General features: G+C 37.0%; 2 protein-coding genes across 5 annotated transcripts in view; one reads left to right on the top strand and one right to left on the bottom strand.

Moving 5' to 3' along the window:
• The window catches only part of LOC138935415 (uncharacterized), a 90,240-nt gene extending 84,010 nt beyond the window's left edge, over window positions 1-6,230 (top strand). For 2 of the 4 annotated variants that reach the window (XM_070299974.1, XM_070299976.1), the window contains 5 exons: window positions 1,490-1,989; window positions 2,479-2,723; window positions 3,126-3,699; window positions 3,969-4,191; window positions 4,943-6,230. In XM_070299974.1, the coding sequence (XP_070156075.1) occupies window positions 1,492-1,989; window positions 2,479-2,723; window positions 3,126-3,699; window positions 3,969-4,191; window positions 4,943-5,085 (1,683 nt within the window). In that variant the 5' untranslated portion in view covers window positions 1,490-1,491 and the 3' untranslated portion in view covers window positions 5,086-6,230. Of the gene's footprint in view, window positions 1-665; window positions 1,005-1,489; window positions 1,990-2,478; window positions 2,724-3,125; window positions 3,700-3,968; window positions 4,192-4,942 lie in introns of those variants that run through there. The other 2 variants (XM_070299975.1, XM_070299977.1) reach the window with 2 other exon arrangements.
• LOC138935786 (serine-rich adhesin for platelets) overlaps window positions 5,975-19,450 on the bottom strand; it is a 27,301-nt gene continuing 13,825 nt past the window's right edge. The window contains exons 3-5 of the mRNA XM_070300618.1: window positions 16,493-16,575; window positions 12,567-15,717; window positions 5,975-10,096 (exon numbers count right to left, since the gene is read on the bottom strand). Coding sequence (XP_070156719.1) covers window positions 6,856-10,096; window positions 12,567-15,717; window positions 16,493-16,568 — 6,468 coding nt within the window. The 5' untranslated portion in view covers window positions 16,569-16,575 and the 3' untranslated portion in view covers window positions 5,975-6,855. The remainder of the gene's footprint in view (window positions 10,097-12,566; window positions 15,718-16,492; window positions 16,576-19,450) is intronic.

Below are 19,450 nucleotides of genomic sequence, written 5' to 3'. Positions count from 1 at the left end.
TCTTTAATTATATCAATATATATCAATATATTATTACGGATGACGACTATTTATTCATCTTTCATAAAAATTCATTGTATGTTATATTTCATAATTTCAAGAACTCACACGCACAACTAAATCAAAAAATTATTTTGTTAAAATCTAAGCATATCACAATATTTGAAATATTGTATAAACGAAATTAAAAGGATATCTTTACCTTAGGTTGAAAGAACTTTCCTTCTCCATTATTTTATTCCACAGTCATTCAATATTACTCGTTACTTCCACTTTTAAAAATTCACGGATAGAAGTAAAATATTTCAAAGTAAATAAATAAATTCTCAAGTAAAAGTAGGGAGGAAATATTCTGCATTTACTCGATATCTGCACGAAGCTTAGAAAAGCGAACACTTTAGAAACCGCTATCTTGGTACCGTATAACATCCAACAGTACCTTGCGGGCGCGCACAAAAATATACAGGCATCATTCACTTGTCGGAGACCAGGGATGGATCATCGATCGTAGCCGGCGACTGACCTCGCCTTCTATTGTGTCCATTGTATTCCAAGAACGTTCTCCAAGAGGAAAGACCTCTGAGGTATTATGGCGAAGCGAGATAGAGTGAGAGAGAGAGAGAAAGAGAGAGAGAGTCTTGGCGCGGGTGAGAAGGAGAGACAATACGGCGCCCGTTCTCCAAGTTGATGAAGTCGAGAAGTAAGGAACAGTGCATAACAGCAGGCCGCGAAGATCGAAGGAAGATGCAAAATGGACCAAGCATCGAGCAAGTGGGGATCTGGATTAAAAGCAAACGAGGGCAACGTCTCGGCAACAGAGCCATCTCGGACCTTGAGGAGTCGAGGCCGCGTTGTACTCCACACTTCCGCTTTTCCGTCCGCGTTCGTAACGTCGCTCTGTCGTCGTTGCCTATTGTTATCGCTGTCGCCGGCGTGGTTGGTTTCTGTAACGGGTCTCGTTGTTCATGTAATTAAAGACGACTCGGACGGCTAATATCGACACGGTCAGTGCGACGCGCTGTGAACGCGGATTATCACTTAATAGCACCGATAAAGAGTAGAATCGAGTAGACAATGTGCGAATAATTACGGAGTGGAGCGTTTCGAGCCGAGGAATAGCAGTGATTTCGACAAATTTTCCAATCGTTATCTTAAGAATTCAACTCGACTAAATCATTGTGGTTTCGTCTTCCTATTCGTCTCTCCATTTTTTGATTATCAGACATTTTGTCTGATGTTCCCCCTTTCGGAAGATAATATTCTTTTATAATTTTTGTAATTATTAATACATGCTATATATCACTTATCCTTTTAATAAAAGATGAGTTCTTGCAATCTACATAAACAAAAATAAAATTAGCGTATTATATTGTAAAAGAAATAAAAAAAGTTATTAGGGTGTCGGGGTAGCTGATAAAAACCGGAGACTTATTAATAAAATTCTGATACGATTTATTATTACGCGAAATAAAAAATCTTCGTGTTTTAGAAATGACGCCGAGAGGAGCGTTTTATCTGCTCCTGACGATCTTGACGTTAGATGGATCGCAATGCAACACGAGACACTTGGTAAAAATGAGGACGAATGCATCCGAAATGTTTAAGACAAAGACCGACAATCTGCGAATTCTTCAGGATCCGATAGCGATCACGCCGAATTCCCTGTACGATAATTCGGGAAACGAGCATCAAATCGAGGACGAGAGGATGACCAAAGAAATATCGGGCAATCAGTTCAATCGGAGAAATTCCTTCGATGAGACATCGACTTTCAATCCAGATGTACTCAACAAGTTTCTCGAGGAATACGCGAATAAGATAAGGAGTACCACCGAGAAGAGCTTCAAGTATCCTTTTAGAATCATAAAACCACCTGTGGAGCCGCTCGTCCTCGAAATCGACAACGAAACCACCGAGACCACAATCATTTCTGAACAGGATGAAAAATTTCATCGAATTGCAAATGCTACTTCGGCAGAAAATGATGCGGTGAGGAAAAAAATATAAATTTCAAGTTATGATGAGACGGGCTAATTTTTTTATTTAATATTTTTTTCAGTTTTTTTATACAAACTTTCTTAAAAAAAGAATTCAAACATTATATATTATTATTATTATTATTTAGAATTTATATTTTTTCCTCATCGCATAAATATAAATTCTAAGGTACAATATAATAATAATATATAATGTTTTCTCTCTTTTTTATGAAAGCTTGAATAAACAAATTGAAAAAAAAGAAAAAATGTTTAAAAAGATTCCATTATAATTTATATTTATTTTTTTGAGAATATATTAACTGAAAATAGTACAAAAATAATAATATCTGTAATATACGATTAATTTACCGCATATATAAAGTACAATTTATTTGAAATATAAATATCCTCTGTATATTTTTAATGTGTATTATATAATTTAGCATTGCGTAATAAAAAATACGTTGATGAATTTCCGGTTGTCTCTCCCGACTCTTAGTTAAGCGAGGCGCTAAACGACACCTTGAAGAGGAACAAATATTACGGTACAAATGCTTACGAGGACAGGAACGGCTGGGTGACGTTAGAAGCAATTCCGTGGTCTAAGAGCAAAATTTCCAAGTGGCAGGCCAATTCCAGCACGCAACGACCTTGGCCAGATATAAAGCCGTGGGATAAACCGAGCATGAAACCATGGCCCAGCGACCATACCATCAGACCCACTTATGAAAACAACAAACCGTGGTAAGTACCGCAACCGTCAATTTTCCTTTCACTATGCGACGCTATATGCGAGTTTACGAAAATGGGTTTCGTGCTCATTACGACGAGAGATATTTACTATTAGCGTTCACAATTGAAACATTCTTTATAGCGATATTTAATGATACAGCAATACATTTTAGAAATATATCAAGAATAGTCTCGTAGATATTTGTATTCATTTCTCATTTTTGCGCTTCAATCCTTATATTACGCAGATATTTATGGAAGAAGAAAAATTAATTTTTAATAAATATTAAAAAATAATCTAAAAAGATAATAATTTTATTAAACTATATCTGATTAAATGTCTACTTTTTATATTACACCGAAAGTACTTTTCTCGACAAAGGATCAATTTTTAGTAAATGGTTAAATTCTTAGGTACGACAAGCCGAAACCCAATTGGTCCGATAACAACGAGAACCCGTATCAAAAACCGATTTCCCGTCCTCCTTATCACTCGGACGACACGGCACAAAAGTGGCCATCGGAGAAACCATATTGGAACAAGTACGAAACCCATCGTCCAAACAGCGATATCATCACGGACGATAGACCGGCTAACTTTCCCAACACTTGGTCCAGGCCTCAGACGGCTTCGTATCAGTTTGTCGACAAGTACACGGAGAAGGATCAATCGGGAGACGGAAGCAATTGGCACGATTATCCATCTAAATACGAGCAAGATCGACCTCGACCTACCCTGATCACCGAGAGACCAAACTTCTCGCATTACCAATACGCGAATAATCATCCATCGAATCATCCGGCGAGCGGCGACGGTCAATGGGTCCTTCTGTCAACGAATCGTGGATATTCCAAGTCAAGACAGAGATCAATCAAGATTGATACGGTAAACGTTCCAGAGACATTCAAGGCAACCAATGTGACGAGTCGCGGAAACGGGAATAGATACAATAGACCTGCGATACCCGTGATGACTTCGAAACGCCAGGTTAGGCTGGATGATCGAAGAGAGGGAGAATAAAGTTTAATCTAATTTAAATTAAAATGTGCCTTTTCCCTTTCTATCTCGCTTCAAATCATTTTTTAAGATTGATAAATATAATTTTCATCTATCATTAATTAAAGTTTCATAGAAAGTTACGATCAGTGATCATCGACATAAAATTTTGCCATGTTAATTATATTATTGATTTGGATTTTTTTCTTCATCAATAAAAGTATTATTGATAGCTGCTTTACGAAAGATCGTTTACCTAGGTCAGATTGACGGTGTTGCCATCGATCAATGGCACCAACACGACGACGTCCCACGGAGGCCTTCTGGAAGTCGAGAAGACGTTCAAAAGCGTCGAGCAGAGCCGCAAGGAATACGAGATGGGGAAATTGACGACCGAACCGAGTATCCCGAACAAAAGACCGATCAGACACACTTTGAGCGGACAACCCTCGAGCTCGGCAGTTCTGGCAGCCGTCGGAGCAGGTACAACTGTAAAACAGATTAAAATATGTATACTTGACAGATTTATATTTTAATTTGACGTAATAAATCTAATATTAATATTTAACGAAAGAGTGAGTTTGGCAAACGTGTTAAATATTAGAATTAATAAAAAGATATTAATTTAATGGTATATAAAAAATACATTAATTTAATGTCAAATTATAAAAAATAATATGGTAATTTGGTCTCTAAACTAATTGTTAATATTTATACTTTCTTCATACAACAATGTGAAAAATTCAATAATTAGATTCACTCTTCTTATCCTTGTGCATTTTCACATTTTATTATCATAAAATTTCATCAAATTGTATATTATATTTATTACGTCAACGGTAATCTAATAAAAATTAATTTAACTCAAATTTACATAATTTATATCTCGCTTTCAAATCGCGGGATTTTAATATACAGAGTGTTCTAAATCTTTTGTAATACCATTGAATGACAGAAATTATCTAAAGACGAAAATATTAATATAAAAATGTTGAGATTATAATGAAAATAGAAGAGGTTCTCAAATATCAATCGATATTAATTTTATATATATTATTTTATATATATTTTATATATATTCTTATTGAAAAAAATTTCTTTCTAACTTTGTCTTATCTAACTTTGTCTTGCGAAATCTGTCATTAATTAATATTACAAAAAATCTGAGACATTCGGCCCCTCTCTCTATTTGCTTAATTAAGTTCATAATTATCGTACCTATGTACCACAACAGGTATGTTGCCGGCGACAATGGCGATGATGATACCGATGATGCTGGGTCGTCGAAAGAGAGATTTGAGACTGATGGATCACGGCTTGAACAAACCCTACGATCTCCAAATGGATCTGCGTAAATTCGCGGGGGAACATACATAACACCCAACAAAGGAGACCAATAAGACTCGTTTAACATTCAAAAAATACTCATTAACGGCGATGCAAAAGATGGGGAATGGAACGCGCGATATGTACAAATGATGTTGAAGTTTCGAAACGTTGAGAACATAAAAACAAAAGCGATATTGAATAATTTACTCACAAATCTAGTGGACTTTTGCACCGATTACTCAAATAGAATTTCAATATGCAAATCAGATTTAAAGTTGAATATATATATATTTTACAGACCATTTCTGCAGATATTATATTAATCAGCTAGGCTATAGATGTCATAAAACACTAAATGAATAATCAATATAATTCCGTCCGTATTTACAGGCGAGCGTATACGATGGATTTAGAAACGATTACTCTCTATTGCTGTTCCAGTACAGATATTAGCGAATAGAGAAACGCGAAAAAATAATATCGCAAAGAAATTTCCGCATGTTGTTTTGCTACTCCGCTTACCACGTTTAAATTGCTGTAGTTGACAGTAGTTGGAATTGTGTACAAAAAAAAAAGAAAAAACACAATTCATTTGAACTTTTATCTCGCTATCCATGAATATTTATTATTTATATTTTAAGCTTGGGAAGATATTATTATGGTAGATGTAAATTTTCAATTTATTCCGTTAACACAACAGGCGCATCAATATTCATTTGCAACAGTTTAATTATTTCATTACGCGTAAGTTGTCGAATTTATATTTGTTGAAGCTCGAATTGTTCAAAAAACAGTTCACGTTCAATTTTCTTATTGATACAATTTTTGAAATAATTCATAGTAAAACTTCTCCGTCAGAAATAAATGACGTATAGTATGACGTGTTTTTTTTTTGTATAGCGTAATATAGAGAGAGAAACAAGAGCGTTCACAATCTCCAATATTTATTTACATAACTCATATCAGGGTATTACATAGAGAGTTTACTTATTTATTTATTCATTTATATATTCGTTTCAGTTATTTATTTTTATTTATATATAATACTTTACAGTATGGTAAGTTGCCTAATAATCAGCTCTCGTCCGTACTTTTTTCCTCGCTCTTTGGCGAGATAAAATGAGAGCAGTATGCGTACCAAACTAATAAATTATGTGAAGAGATACAAGGATCTTCAATAAAAATTTAACTGCAATTTTCTGGAAGAAAGAAATTTATCGAAACCCCTCACCAAACTCCCGCGCTAGTTTTGAGTCTGAAGAAATATATTCTTAAAACGTATCTTGTCATGTCGCGTGTCGTCCGTTTACGCGCGAGGATCCGAAAACCGATATTAAAGCTCGTCAAATTAATCAAACATTTATCGTAAAACTGAAGTACATTGCATTGTCGTCGTTCATCGATCCCTCGCGCGTCAAGCATCGAAGAGGATCCTGACAAAAGATCCCATACTTTGAAGAGGAAGACGCTACGCGTTCACCGATGTAACAGTAGTTCGTGTTTCTCTTCATCGTTTTAGCTTTCTAAGTGAAAGGACGAGCATTTATCGGCGATGCAAACAGACAAAAATGATCGTCCGTGAAATCGCGTCTCGAATCGACCGTGAAGATGTCGGGGAAGATGTGCGTTGCTTCTTCTTTACGAGGCTCTTCGGGATCGCGGTTATCCCGGCGAATAACATTTTCAAGCAAACGCGCGCCGCGTAGGATAGATTGGAGAACGAAGCGATCGAAACGTATAAATTATAGCGCGAAACGCAAAACTTTTATCGCCAGTCAATTTATCGCCGTTCCTCGAGTTTGCTATACCCGGTCATCCTCATTCCTCGCCGTTGATCCTCTTCTGCACGTGACCTAGATATCGCGCGAATCCTTCGCTGGCGTGCTTGAGGATCGTCAAACCCAGCCTGAACTTGATCTCGGCCACTTTCTTCACGAAGTTGAAAAGGCTAAAGCCTTCCGGGGGCTTCTTCGTGGTCGAGCTCTCAAACCATTCGACAGTTGTCGCTTCCGAGTTTTTCGAATTCGATGTTGTGCTCGCGGAATTTGTCTCTGTGGTATCTCGATCAGAAAAAGTTTCCGAAGAGGTGCTTGAACCACCATCATTCGCTTGCTCGACGATCTTGGGAGTAGATGACGCGCTTTCGGGGATATTCGTCGTATCTTTTGCGTTTTCAATATTTTTCACGGTAGTAAGAGTCTTCATAGTGGATTCCTTCGCACGCGTATTGGCTTCCTCCTGCTGTTTTTTCCTCTGCCCCTCGATATCTTCTACCTCGTTGTCCTCGCTACTTTTCTTCGTCTTTAGCTGCTCTCCACCCGGCAATGCCGAATCGATGATGTCCAGAATCTCGTTGCTCAAGTCTTCTTCCTTCTCCATCTCTTCGCGCTCCTCCTCGAGATCGTGTTTTGAAGGTATCAGCTGTATTACCGACTCTCTTTTCGACCTCGAATGTCGATCAGCTTCGCTGGTATCAACAGCGCGTTTGACTTTGAGAGATCGCGGTCCATGTTCGACCGCTACCGCGGTCGGAGTTATCTCGATCTCTTCATATCCATCGTCCGGTTTGACAGTCGATGCTGTCAAGTGACCGTAATTGTGCACATCAGCTGAGTTCGGTAGGAAATTGAAACCTTGTGCGATATCTCTCTCGAACTGCGTTTGCCCGATCTCAGTCGATACATAATTAACGCCGTTCTTGCTGTCTATCGGCAAGCCGGCCGCTTTCGTGTCAAAGGGATATTCCTTGGGTATGTTACCGACCACAAACTGCCGATTCGCAGATCCTGCGATTTCTGACAGATCCGAATGCTTGTGATCGTAATAAACCGGAGTGGTTTGAGCCTCGGTATATCTAAAGTCCGTGTTCCGATACTTAACTGCTGGCTGGGTGTTCTCCATCGTTTTGTAAACGGATGATGTGGATATCGACGGATATCTCGCGTCGATCTTTTTCGTTGTCTGTGTATCATACGCACCATCATAATGCTGATAATTATAATAATTGCTATTGGCATCCTTCACGCTCGGATACTTGCTCTCGTGATTCGTCATACCTTGAAATACCTTGAATAATACCTCCTCTTCGCTCTGTCCGTAATTACCGCCGTACTCGTCCGGATTGTATTTGTAATTTTGCTCCACGTCGTAATTTCTTCGGGAGATGGTCCCGCCGAAAGGATACAAGAAGTACGAGGCTAAACCAAGACCTAGACCCACCAGCGACATCACGCCGAAGCTAGGCATAACCTCGCGACTGAGAAAGTTGTAGATTTGAGTGCCGATCGCTTTCGGTGGCTGTTTTTTCTTGTTCTTTGTCGAATTTGCTGCGACCTTTGTCTCGGGTGCGATCTTTGATTCCTGGATCGCGTTATCTAAGAAGGTGGCGTCCGTGATACCTTCGCTAATCTCCATCAAAGTAGAGATTGTCGCGACTGTTGTCGAACTTGGCGCTGCTGAAGTCCTGGATGGTTTGCGTCTACGAACTTTGTTCTTCTTTCTCTTCGAACTGTGTCTCGGACGTTTAGTCGTGGTTGACACTGTCGTTGCGGTCGTCGTTGTCGACGTTGCGATCATTTCTGTTTGCGTTTGCGTTTCTACATTAATCTTCGTCAGTTCGGGATTAAAATCGAACTGTAAGTCTATTTTGGAGTTACTCAGATTATTCGTATCCTTCTCTACGATCTGCTCTATCTTATCCTTGTCGATCTTCTCGGTTTTTAGGACCGGCGCGTTCACTTTAATTGGCTCTATTTCAATTTGCGCAGTTTCATCCGCAGGCTTTTTCAGCTGTACTTTCAACACGTTGTTCACTTTCGTGCCGATCGGTTTCGATCTCACTGGCACTTCCACGAGGCCGCCCCCGGACAAAACCTCTTTAGACGCGATATCGGAACCTGGGGTGATTGCAATCGATGTCGGAAGTAAAGTGGTCGAGGCTTTCTGATTGTCCATGAGCATCGAAGCTTTTATTTTAGTGACAAATATCGGTTTTTCGATATTCTCCGATTTGTTCTGCGGAGTTGTGATGATTTGAACCGGTTTGAAGGTCACTTTCTCAATCTTACCGGTCGATATGGAAGTCTCGTTTTTCGTTGTTTCAAGTTTGATTGTGGTTCTTCTTGTCGTTGTAGGCTTTGGTCTACCCTGTTGACCTGATCTCGTCGGCTTTGTCGTTATTAGCTTGGAATGCGAAGTCGTTCTCGGCGTTGTAATCTTCGGTTTAGAAGTGGTTCGCGTCACCTGACTCTTCTTTGTTGTAAAAATGGTTGTCGAGGAAGCTGTTCCGTTATTCGACAAAGTACTTACAGTTGTGGTGCGAACTGCTTTCAAAGTCGTACCCGAAGAGGATTCTAACTTTTCTGAATCCGAAGTGCCTCTCTCCGGTTTTAGAGTAGTTGTGATCTTTTTCATGATTGTTGTAGTCGGTTTTTTTGTAATCACAGTTACCTTCTCCGTGGTTATCACGGGAATCAACTGCGACGTGCTTTTTTCTGCCGTTTTATCAGGCTGCGAGATCGTTTCTACTCTATCAATTGACGAACTTGGCCTGACCGTTAATCGTACTTCCGTCTGGAAAGGTTGTTGTAATTTCGTTTTCTCGACCTCCGTGCTCTTTACAGTTGTGGACGGCGGATTCAGCAGGATCCACGTGGAAATACCACCGGTAGTTGTTGGATGATTCTTATAAGCAGTCATCAGTCTCGTCGAACTCATCTCCCGCTCGAGCTCTTCCTCCGTTATCGCCATTGCCTGGCCAGGATGGCTATTCTCGAAATAACTGAACTTGGAATTTATCGGCCTGCCAAAATTTAAGCCAGTGGACTCTGAGTTACCGATTTCTGAATTGACTTTTTTTATCCACGAAGATGTGTCGTTTTCTTCTGAGGATTTCGGCGTCGTCGCGATGCCATGTTCTATCTTGGTGAATTCCTCGTTATGCACTTTTATCATGTCCTCCGGGTTTGTAACGTTGAGAAGTTGAGTGGCGACGGTTCTCAAGGATTGATCCATATATTGCAGATCCTTCAAGTCACGGTGAGTGACATTTAGCTGCTCACTGAAAAAAAAATGTCATTGTCAAATTTCGTCGAAAAATGATCGAAGGCGCTGTTTCGCAAGATATTTCCGATTTGAATAATCATATGTTAATTCAACGCAGCCATATAATTGTATTTTAAAAGTGAAAATCGTAAAAGATTGATATCACGCGACAATATCTAATTATCTTGTGAATTTCTTTTATAATCTTATTAACATCGTAATTTATAACAATTTTACTAACAATAAGAAAATAATTATATTATATATATAAATATTAATTAATAATAATAAATAATTATATATATACTATATACATATATAAAAATCTTGGAAAAAGACCCATGTAACAGCGTGTTATTAAACATTATCCTTACCTTTTCTGTGCAATAGCTAAGACTTGATCTTTCGTAAAGTAACAAAAATATTAGCACCACTATGAAACACTAAGTATGCAATTGAAGATAAAATAAAAAAAAAACAATACATAATAAAGTAACAAAACAATGCAGTTCCAAATAAATTATTACCTCCATGTGTCTCAGAGAATAAATCAATCAAATTAATATAATATAAATTAATATTAATTAAAAAGATTATTTTAATTAAAAATTTAAATTAAATTTTTTTTTCTTGATCATATATCGATTTATACATATATCTGAACACGCTAATAGTATTCAAATAAGTAAAGTGGATTAAGCAAAAAAAAACTTTTGTGAATTGAAATTTTTAACAGAACTAATATTCTTCGGTTAATTTTTTATTTCAATTTAGGTGAATTTTACTTTATCGGAAATTTATATTTAAGATATAATTACATAGAAATATGTTATTAATCTTTTGTACTCCAAGTAACATCAGCTCATCAGCTAATCTGATGAGCTTTAAAAGTTTTGAAATGTTTATGTACCAAGTCAGCAGCGAAATAAAATTTTACTTTTAAAATTAACACGAACAAGCAGTTGCGAATAAATGAATTCGTTTGATTGATTTTCACTATTTTAGCATTCGTATTATTGGTGATTCGTTTTTATTTAATTATTGTAATATAATTATAAATTATTATATTAATGTATTAGTGTGATTATGTTGCGTATGTGTGATACAATTTCTCTTTTTAAAATACCAATATTTTTCGTTAGTTTTTGAGCAGATATTATATTTTGCAAAATACAATTTGGTATATTTTTTGCTTTCTGCATAATTTGAGATTAAGTATTATAATAATATTTCTTTTACAACGAGTTTAGTTGATTTTCAACAAAAGCAGGATGGGACCTAAGGAGATTGTAGATGTATGCAAAAATAGGAATATACATTTTTATATTATAATATATACAAAAAAAATAAAATATTATATATTTATTCACAAAAATATATTAGTCTTTGTTTCAAATGTTTTATTAATGTTACATATTTGTTGGCACTCAAATATACTGCAAATGCCCTGAAATGGTATAAGCTTCTATTACGTTTACCGACACACACACTAGAAAGCAATGATTATAAAATTAAATATCGTATAAATAATTTATCAAAAAACTTATATTAATTTATAGAAAATTAATATATGCGATAAAAAAAGGCGCAACACTATATGTTCCACTAATGAACACATGGCTATAATAATGATAAATAATAATAATAAGATATAATAAAATATTTAATATATATATATACTATACACACACACACACACATATATATATATACATATTTATATATGTATATGTATATATATATATATGTCTTTGTGTATTTATAACTCTTCTTCCTTTGAACAAATTCACATTATATTGTTCAATCTACGGTATTATTTATATAAACATCGAAAGTTTTTCTATCATTATTTTTGGCAACAAAAACAAAGCTACTTAACATCGCGTGTATAAATATGTATAAATTATAAATTTATACACAAGCTTATCAAACTTAATCGAATTATTTTATAAAAATTATATCTATTATGAGTTTCTTTTCACACACAGACAAAAAGAGAGACGATGAAAAAAAGAAAAAGAATGAAAAGAAGAAAAAATGTATGTAAAAGATATGATATTTATAAAATAATATATAAAGATTTTCTATTAATTTAATCATTATATTGTATATTATTTATCATGATAAATAAGCTTTGTTTTACGAAAGAAAGTACCACAAATCTGACTTATTATTATATATGCTACGATGTGCGTTATGTATTAACGCGTCCATATTTTAAAATGAATGTAATATCACCTCGCTGTTTTCTCTCCGCTTCTTCTATTAACCATGTATTATTTTCAATCAACTACGAAACAATATGAACAATCACTACACCCTTTCGAATCCTATCTAATATAATTATCTAATATAATTCCAGCGGAACCATAATTGCTTCATGCAAGTTTTACGCCATGGCTCCTACCTTCGAAATAATGCCAAATGATTTCGAAGAAATATACGAGCATTACGAGATCAATCGGAAATTAATTCATCTCCTGCGCTTCTTCCGTCTGCTCTTCCATTCATTCAAACCATTGTACTTGTGCACGGCTTGTTTAACGAACTCTTCGAGATTCGGTCTAAATCTAATCGTCACCTTGTCCGCAGCACGTCCAAAATCGAGAACGTTCGGTATCGCCCATGGGAAGACAACCGCGGCGATGCCGAGCACGCCGGCCGCCATCGCGGCGAACGGCGCTGCGGCGAGGCTGAAGAAACCGTAACCTAATGGATTCAACAAAGAAAAGTACGTGAAGACCGAGGCGACTGACTGCAACACACCACTTGGCGACATGTCAAAATCGTCATCATCATCATCGTTATAGGAGGATGATCCCAAAGAACCTTGCGACGAAGATAAACCACCAGTGTTCGATAAGCCGGGTCGATTGGGAAGATTCGGCAGCGCGGGAAGCTGCAACGAACCAGGACCGTTGTTGGCTTGACCTGACACAGAATTGCTCAAAGACGAAGGCAGCCCGACCGAAGGCACGTTTATGGAACCGGGGTTTCCAGCAACAGATGGTTCACCTGCGGAAGCAGCCGGCGGAACAACCACGTCATCGCCGATGGCGGGACCATCGACAGACGATCCGACGGGACCATCTGCAACCGAATCCGCCGTTGCTTCCGAGTCCGTTAAAGAAACGCCCGAACCGAGCACGCTGATCTGAGTATTCTGAAATACTTCAAAGGTCGACAGTTCTGAGGGTACAGGATCGTTTCCATCCAAGATGCTATCGGGATTTTTCTGGGAATCATAATAATCGTTTTGACCCGGTCGCGGCGCCTCAAGCGAGCCATACGTGCCGATCGGCGCGGTTACGTAACTGTTTAAAGAATCCTCATGGGAAAGATCGTCGATATCGCCAGCATATTTGTCGCTTTCGTCCGTGTCACCGTAACTCTCGGTCGCCAACAAGATCGGTTGACCCAGCTCGGTCGGTTCGCCGCTCGGCTTGAACACGTTCGTACTCAAAACGTGAGAGTTGACGATTATATTAATATCGGTGCATCCCTCTTTGCTTTGAATCGTATTGTTCACGCGAGTATAAGTGTTTATCGTGATTGTCGGGCAATTATATGACGAGGGGAAGGTATTGGTCTCCTGTTTAGAAGGTTTTTTGTCCTCTTTGTCTTTTTCGAACATTATATGGACATTGGGCTTTTGATCTAAAGAAGAAGCTGCTTGATTAGTAGATATCGTGTTTGATTGAGGTACTTTTGATCGCGTTATATTTGGTTCTCTCAGACCATTGTTTAGAATGTGAACCACCGTATCCTGCGTCACATGTGTCGTGGGATTGTAAACAGTCTTGTTTCTCAGCAACACCGGGTCGGACCAGGAGGAAGAAGTTAAAGTAGGAGAAAGATTCGCTGATTCAGAATCTGTTGCATATTGTGGATGAACGGCTGAATTCGGATACTCTTCATGATAGTTTATTTCGTCCAGATTTTGGCTCTGAGGCGGATCCTGAAGAACGATAGTCTCGTAACGATCGTTATCATAATCGCTAACGCTCAGCGGACGATTAGGTTCCAAATTTTCGTAGATCGATTCGAAGACTGATTCGACTGGTTTACGAACATCGTCGCTATCGTCCGTGAATTGCGTGTCGTTCGGCACGATCGTTGATACCTTCAACCAATTGATGATCTTTTTCACGCTGGCATCAATAACTGGATCCGGATGATTGTAATAGCCGTCGTTTGACGATAAAATCATCGGCGTCTGATCGGCATCGTGAAAGTCATGATTCGAATTTTCCTCCAGGAACGAAGTGTACTTCTCATAATTGTACACATCCTCAATATTCTGAAACGACTCGTTCGACCAGTTCTTCAAGTACGCGTTATGTTGTACCGTCGATGTACTGCCGTAGTCATCTCTCGTTGTGTCTCCATCATCGACTCTCTCGACTTGGCCTGACAGATTCTGAGCATGCCAAGACTGATGATACTTCATCGGATCATTCAAAGCAGGCCTCTTTGAAGTTGCTCGCGTCAAGTGGTTCTTCATCGACTCTCTCAGCTGAACATTGTCGTCATCTTTTAGCTTTGAATTCAACGCGACGTTGCTAATGTCTCGATTTAAAGTAGAAAATGGATATCGGAGCTTAACGAAGTTTCTGTTAGAAGTTATCGCGTGCCTCGGAGATATGTCATAACCGACTTTTGATTTCGGATTCGAGATCAAAATCGGTCGTGTCAATTCTCCCAAATTATTCAAATCGTCGCGCTCGGCATCGACAACGTGGCGAATAGAATCGGTTATGAAATCAGGCTTTAGATTTTCGTGCGAAGTCACGATCGAGTCCGTACCTTTACGAATCGGCTTGTAATCTTTACGATGGATGGAATGAGTTGAAGCGCTTTCCCGAGGATTGATCGAGATCTTAGTTCTCGCTATATGCGAAGACGGAATATTCGAAACCTGTCCTGTCTTCCAACGTAACATATTATCTCCAATAATACGTTTATTCGAGAATGACTCAGACTTTATCGAATCCGATTTTTGTCGATTTTTCGCGATAGAAATATTGTCGGTCCCCGAACCAAACGCATGATCTGCCAAGAAATTATTTCCCCCGGAAGAGTACCTCGTCCGAGCGACTGTCAATTTGAAATTTTGCTTTGAAATTGCGTCGGATTTCGGTCTCTCTAAATTGTCGCTACTTACTTTTCCAGAATAATCAATCGTTCGATCAACCCCTAAGTCGAAGCTTTTATTCGACGCTAAAACAAACTTCGTTGAATTATTAGAAAGATCACCAAACAAAGCTCCGTCTGGTTTGTTTGAATTTCGAACGGTCCCGATCTCTGTGATTTTGCCTAATACGTTCGTCCTCGAAAGACCCAAAGGTGCTTTAAATTCAGACGTCGTCCAGATGTCATCGATCTTAGAACGACGAGCGTTAAACGACGATCGTGTTGTCGGAGCGAGATCGTTCGCGCGTGAACCGATTGCGTTATGCTCGCGCAACGAATCGACATTATCGCGAAAATGTGTGATATACGACTTTCTATTACGTCCGGAAGTCCCCGTATACCTGCTATCGTCCCGAATTATATCGTGCGTCTTGTTCCGAGCTTGACGAACGTCTTTCCATCCTGCGTCGCTCCTTTCCGCTTGCGTTGCCGAATTTACGTCGCCTGAAAAACAAAACAAACAATTTTTATCAAAATTTTTTCGAGAGAAGAATACTAAGTATAGTTTACAGCAAACATTATTGAGATGAATACGGGACACGCTACATAAACAAAGCTTACGACATTCTAATAATGTACTAATTACTTGCCAATCGCAATGAAACTACTAAGCCGTGGCAATTTCCAATTGCTGCAAGTTTAGATAAACACTTCCGTCTTAAGAAATTCAATTTTGCAAGAAAAGCACTATGGGACCGGCATAGCGCACGACGAGCAATGACGTAATTACGATAAGAGGGACAAGTTGCGATTCGACACGCTACAACAATATATAATTGAGACTATTGAGTAATTGTATGTTTAATACCTCGTATGCGTTTTCTCTGTAATAGAATGTTGAACGAAGCCCACTTTTTAAGAAATGATAGGGCTCGTTATCAGAAATAGTAAGGAAATTAACCATTGAAAATAAACACATTGTACATTGTATGTAATTAAATTTTTGAAATGCATAAATTGCAAAACCGGAATTGTTATATTAATTAATAAGACCAATTATATCAATTATTTAATTATACAATTACTAATATAATAATTCTTATAAGTTAATTATTATATTAATAATTATATATATATACATATATATATAATAAGAAAAACTGTATTATATTAATTAATTATTACTGAGATAAATTTTTTAACTGTCATATAATATATTGTAATTCTTCGTTCTAATATTGTCATCGCATATAATATGATTTCCTTAAAAAGGACCTACCACTTTTCTGAGGTCTAGCATCCCCTGATCCTGCGACAAGCAGGACCAACACAATCTTCAATATCTGCATCCGCATCTTCGCACTAAAACAAAGATTAAAAAGAAATATTTTAGAATAAGACTATACACATATACAAAAAAAAAAGACGACACCGCAACCTTATGTGTAATTCATTTACAAATTCAGAAATGGCTTTATCGATGCGCTTTGAATTGTAAAAAGAAGAACAAAGGGAGATTCCGTGAATCGCGAAATACACGTGTCTAGAGGCTGTCCTCGACACGATGACCTACACTCCTAAATGTCAAACCTGATCTTGCGCAATGATCTAGATCATAGATCTCGTTGCACGCGTATGAAGTGTATCATCGGGAACCGGTCGAGAGTAAGAGAACGCAAAAATGATTTTGCGATCGTCGAAATGAAAGGTGCGATAGAGTCGATTGTATAGAAGAATCGCGCAGAAGGAGCGACAGGAAACGGTGGAGCAAACGCGGAAGTGGAAGGTTTTAATTTAACGACGACGAGGACGACGCGACGCTTGCATTAACATTCATAAGAATAAGTACATGCGTGAACGCTATTGCGAACGAAGATATATATCTGTAATATGTATTTAACTTTTTACGTATTTCGACAAACACTTTTGCAATATCTCGCATGTCATAAAGTGCAGATAAATATTAATCAATTATATATACACAATATTTTCTCTGATTGATTATAAAATGATACATCAAGCAGATAGAATAATTAATTTGAAATATTATATCGAGATTTTTAATTTCTTTCTTTTTCGATAATTTAACTCCTATCGATCTGAAAATATGATTGTAAATATAAATAATTCTACAGAATATTATACGATAAATATTGAACATCTAAATCAAGTATTTATAAGTATAATTTACGTATAAAAATTTAATCTACGATTTACACAATCTTTGTTGCATGAGCATTAAGAGTTTTAAAGTAACGTTGGACAATAACAATTGAAGAATTTAAGATGCGCAATCATTAAGTTACTAATGACGCAATTGTCGAGACCAGGTGATTTTGGCGACTTTACTTAGACGCGACGTGAATCTTTGATTAACGATTTGTTATCGAAGGTCTTGATTGAAAGGATCGTTCGTATTCAATTTTCATTTCCAATTGTTCAACCATCAATGCGCGTAGAATACAAGCGGTGAAATTATCTTAACATCGACGTTTACATGAAATTAAGCATGCATTCGCGCAATGAAATCGTAGAATTTCATACCATAGTGGATATATCTACAATTGTGAAATAATATCAAACTTCTTCCGAGAAACTCGAATGAAATTTGCATATTGCTTCCTCATAGAGGAATTTTATTTTGCTCACAAGGCTTAAGCTTTTTAAAGCAAGCGAGTTTTTCAATTCTGGCTTCCTCATAGAGAAAGCAAATTCAATACCAATTATCCTTTAATGATACTCTATTCATATAAAAAGAATTTAACCTGACATCACAAAATTTGCAAAAGTTGCAACATGTACAGACATTCCTAAAAAAAAATTAAAAATTTTATAAAGAATGAATTTTTTCATCGATTCTCACCAAATTCAATACCAGCTATCCTTTAATGATACTCTATCCACGTAAAAAAAAATTTAGCCCGAAATTTACATCTCAAAAATTACGGAAATTAGAGATTGTACAATATATTGCGTACGCACATATACGCACATACACACATTAGGAACATGATTTTTCAATGTTGTCGAACATTCTAAATATTGTACAAATAATATTTAATTAAAAATTAAATAATGTCCCGATCATTCATGAACAAGCGAAACGTTCTCTCCTCCCGTGCATCGAAATCTCCGCCGAGGATTAACTAGGTACTTTTAGTCTCAACTTGAGAAAGACAATCCGCAACAACTGCCATTTACAATTCCAATTACAATATCTCCCGCCAACGGAATTCGTGGAATTCGGTTAACGATTACATAATTGTCACCTGGATGTAATTTACCGTTTTTTCCGTTCATATAATCGTGCCTACTAACGGTATCCCGATCGGGGCATCGATATCTTCTTCGGGAGTCTTTCGTACGTGAGACGTCGATGCTGCATCTCACGGCGATATTACAGAATGTAAAAATGTGATCGAAGTGCGAGAAGCCGGGGCATTATTCACCGGTATAGAATAGTCCGGTGTAGAATAGCAGAATTCAACGAGTAAATTTTTTACAAACATGCACGTACCGTTAACCATTTGAATGTATCTTTACGAACAACCGCTTGCGCGCATAAACGACTCCATTGAATTTGCGAATAACGCTAAAAGGAATTCTCTGAATTCTAAACAAATGTGTCAGTGCAAAAAAAAAAAAAAAAAAAAATACGATCGATCAAACAATATAATTAGATAAATTATATTCTTCGCTAAATATAAATATTATATAAATATTGTCGTAATTAAATCTCAACTATCGCATTAGAATTAAATCATTAAGCCGTTCGAATGAAAGCGGTATTAAACTATTTGAAAAATTAATATTAAAAAAATAATATAAATAAAATAACAAATTAATACTCGTTTCTTATATTTTATGTGTGACAGACTACAAGCGTTTTTTCTAATTGATAAATATGTAATAATTACAAAAAATTTTAATTGGTTATAAAAGTGTAATTCTTGGCGACTATATGAACTGCTTTGGATGGAACTCCTGTAATTTTACCTTCGCAAAATTGAACTATTGTATGCAACAATAATTGTTATTATTCATGCTCTTATTTACGCACTGACTGTTTTCGATGGCAAGCGTATTGCAGTAATTTTCCGCAATTGTAGAGTAAATAGACACGAGTGCAATTACGAGGAACTACTTGACCGTGTGTGATTTCGTTAAATAAAGTAAATTTAAAAATTATGATAGATTAAAGAAATGATAACAAGATATCTGGTAAGTTGAGAGGAAC

The sequence above is a fragment of the Polyergus mexicanus genome, unplaced genomic scaffold (assembly GCF_030449975.1).
Source record: "Polyergus mexicanus isolate NDT 795.1 unplaced genomic scaffold, iyPolMexi1.0 SCAF_8, whole genome shotgun sequence".
Taxonomy (NCBI): domain Eukaryota; kingdom Metazoa; phylum Arthropoda; class Insecta; order Hymenoptera; family Formicidae; genus Polyergus; species Polyergus mexicanus.
The sequence above is the reverse complement of the archived record's forward strand: the minus strand, read 5'-3'. Positions and strand labels throughout refer to the sequence as shown.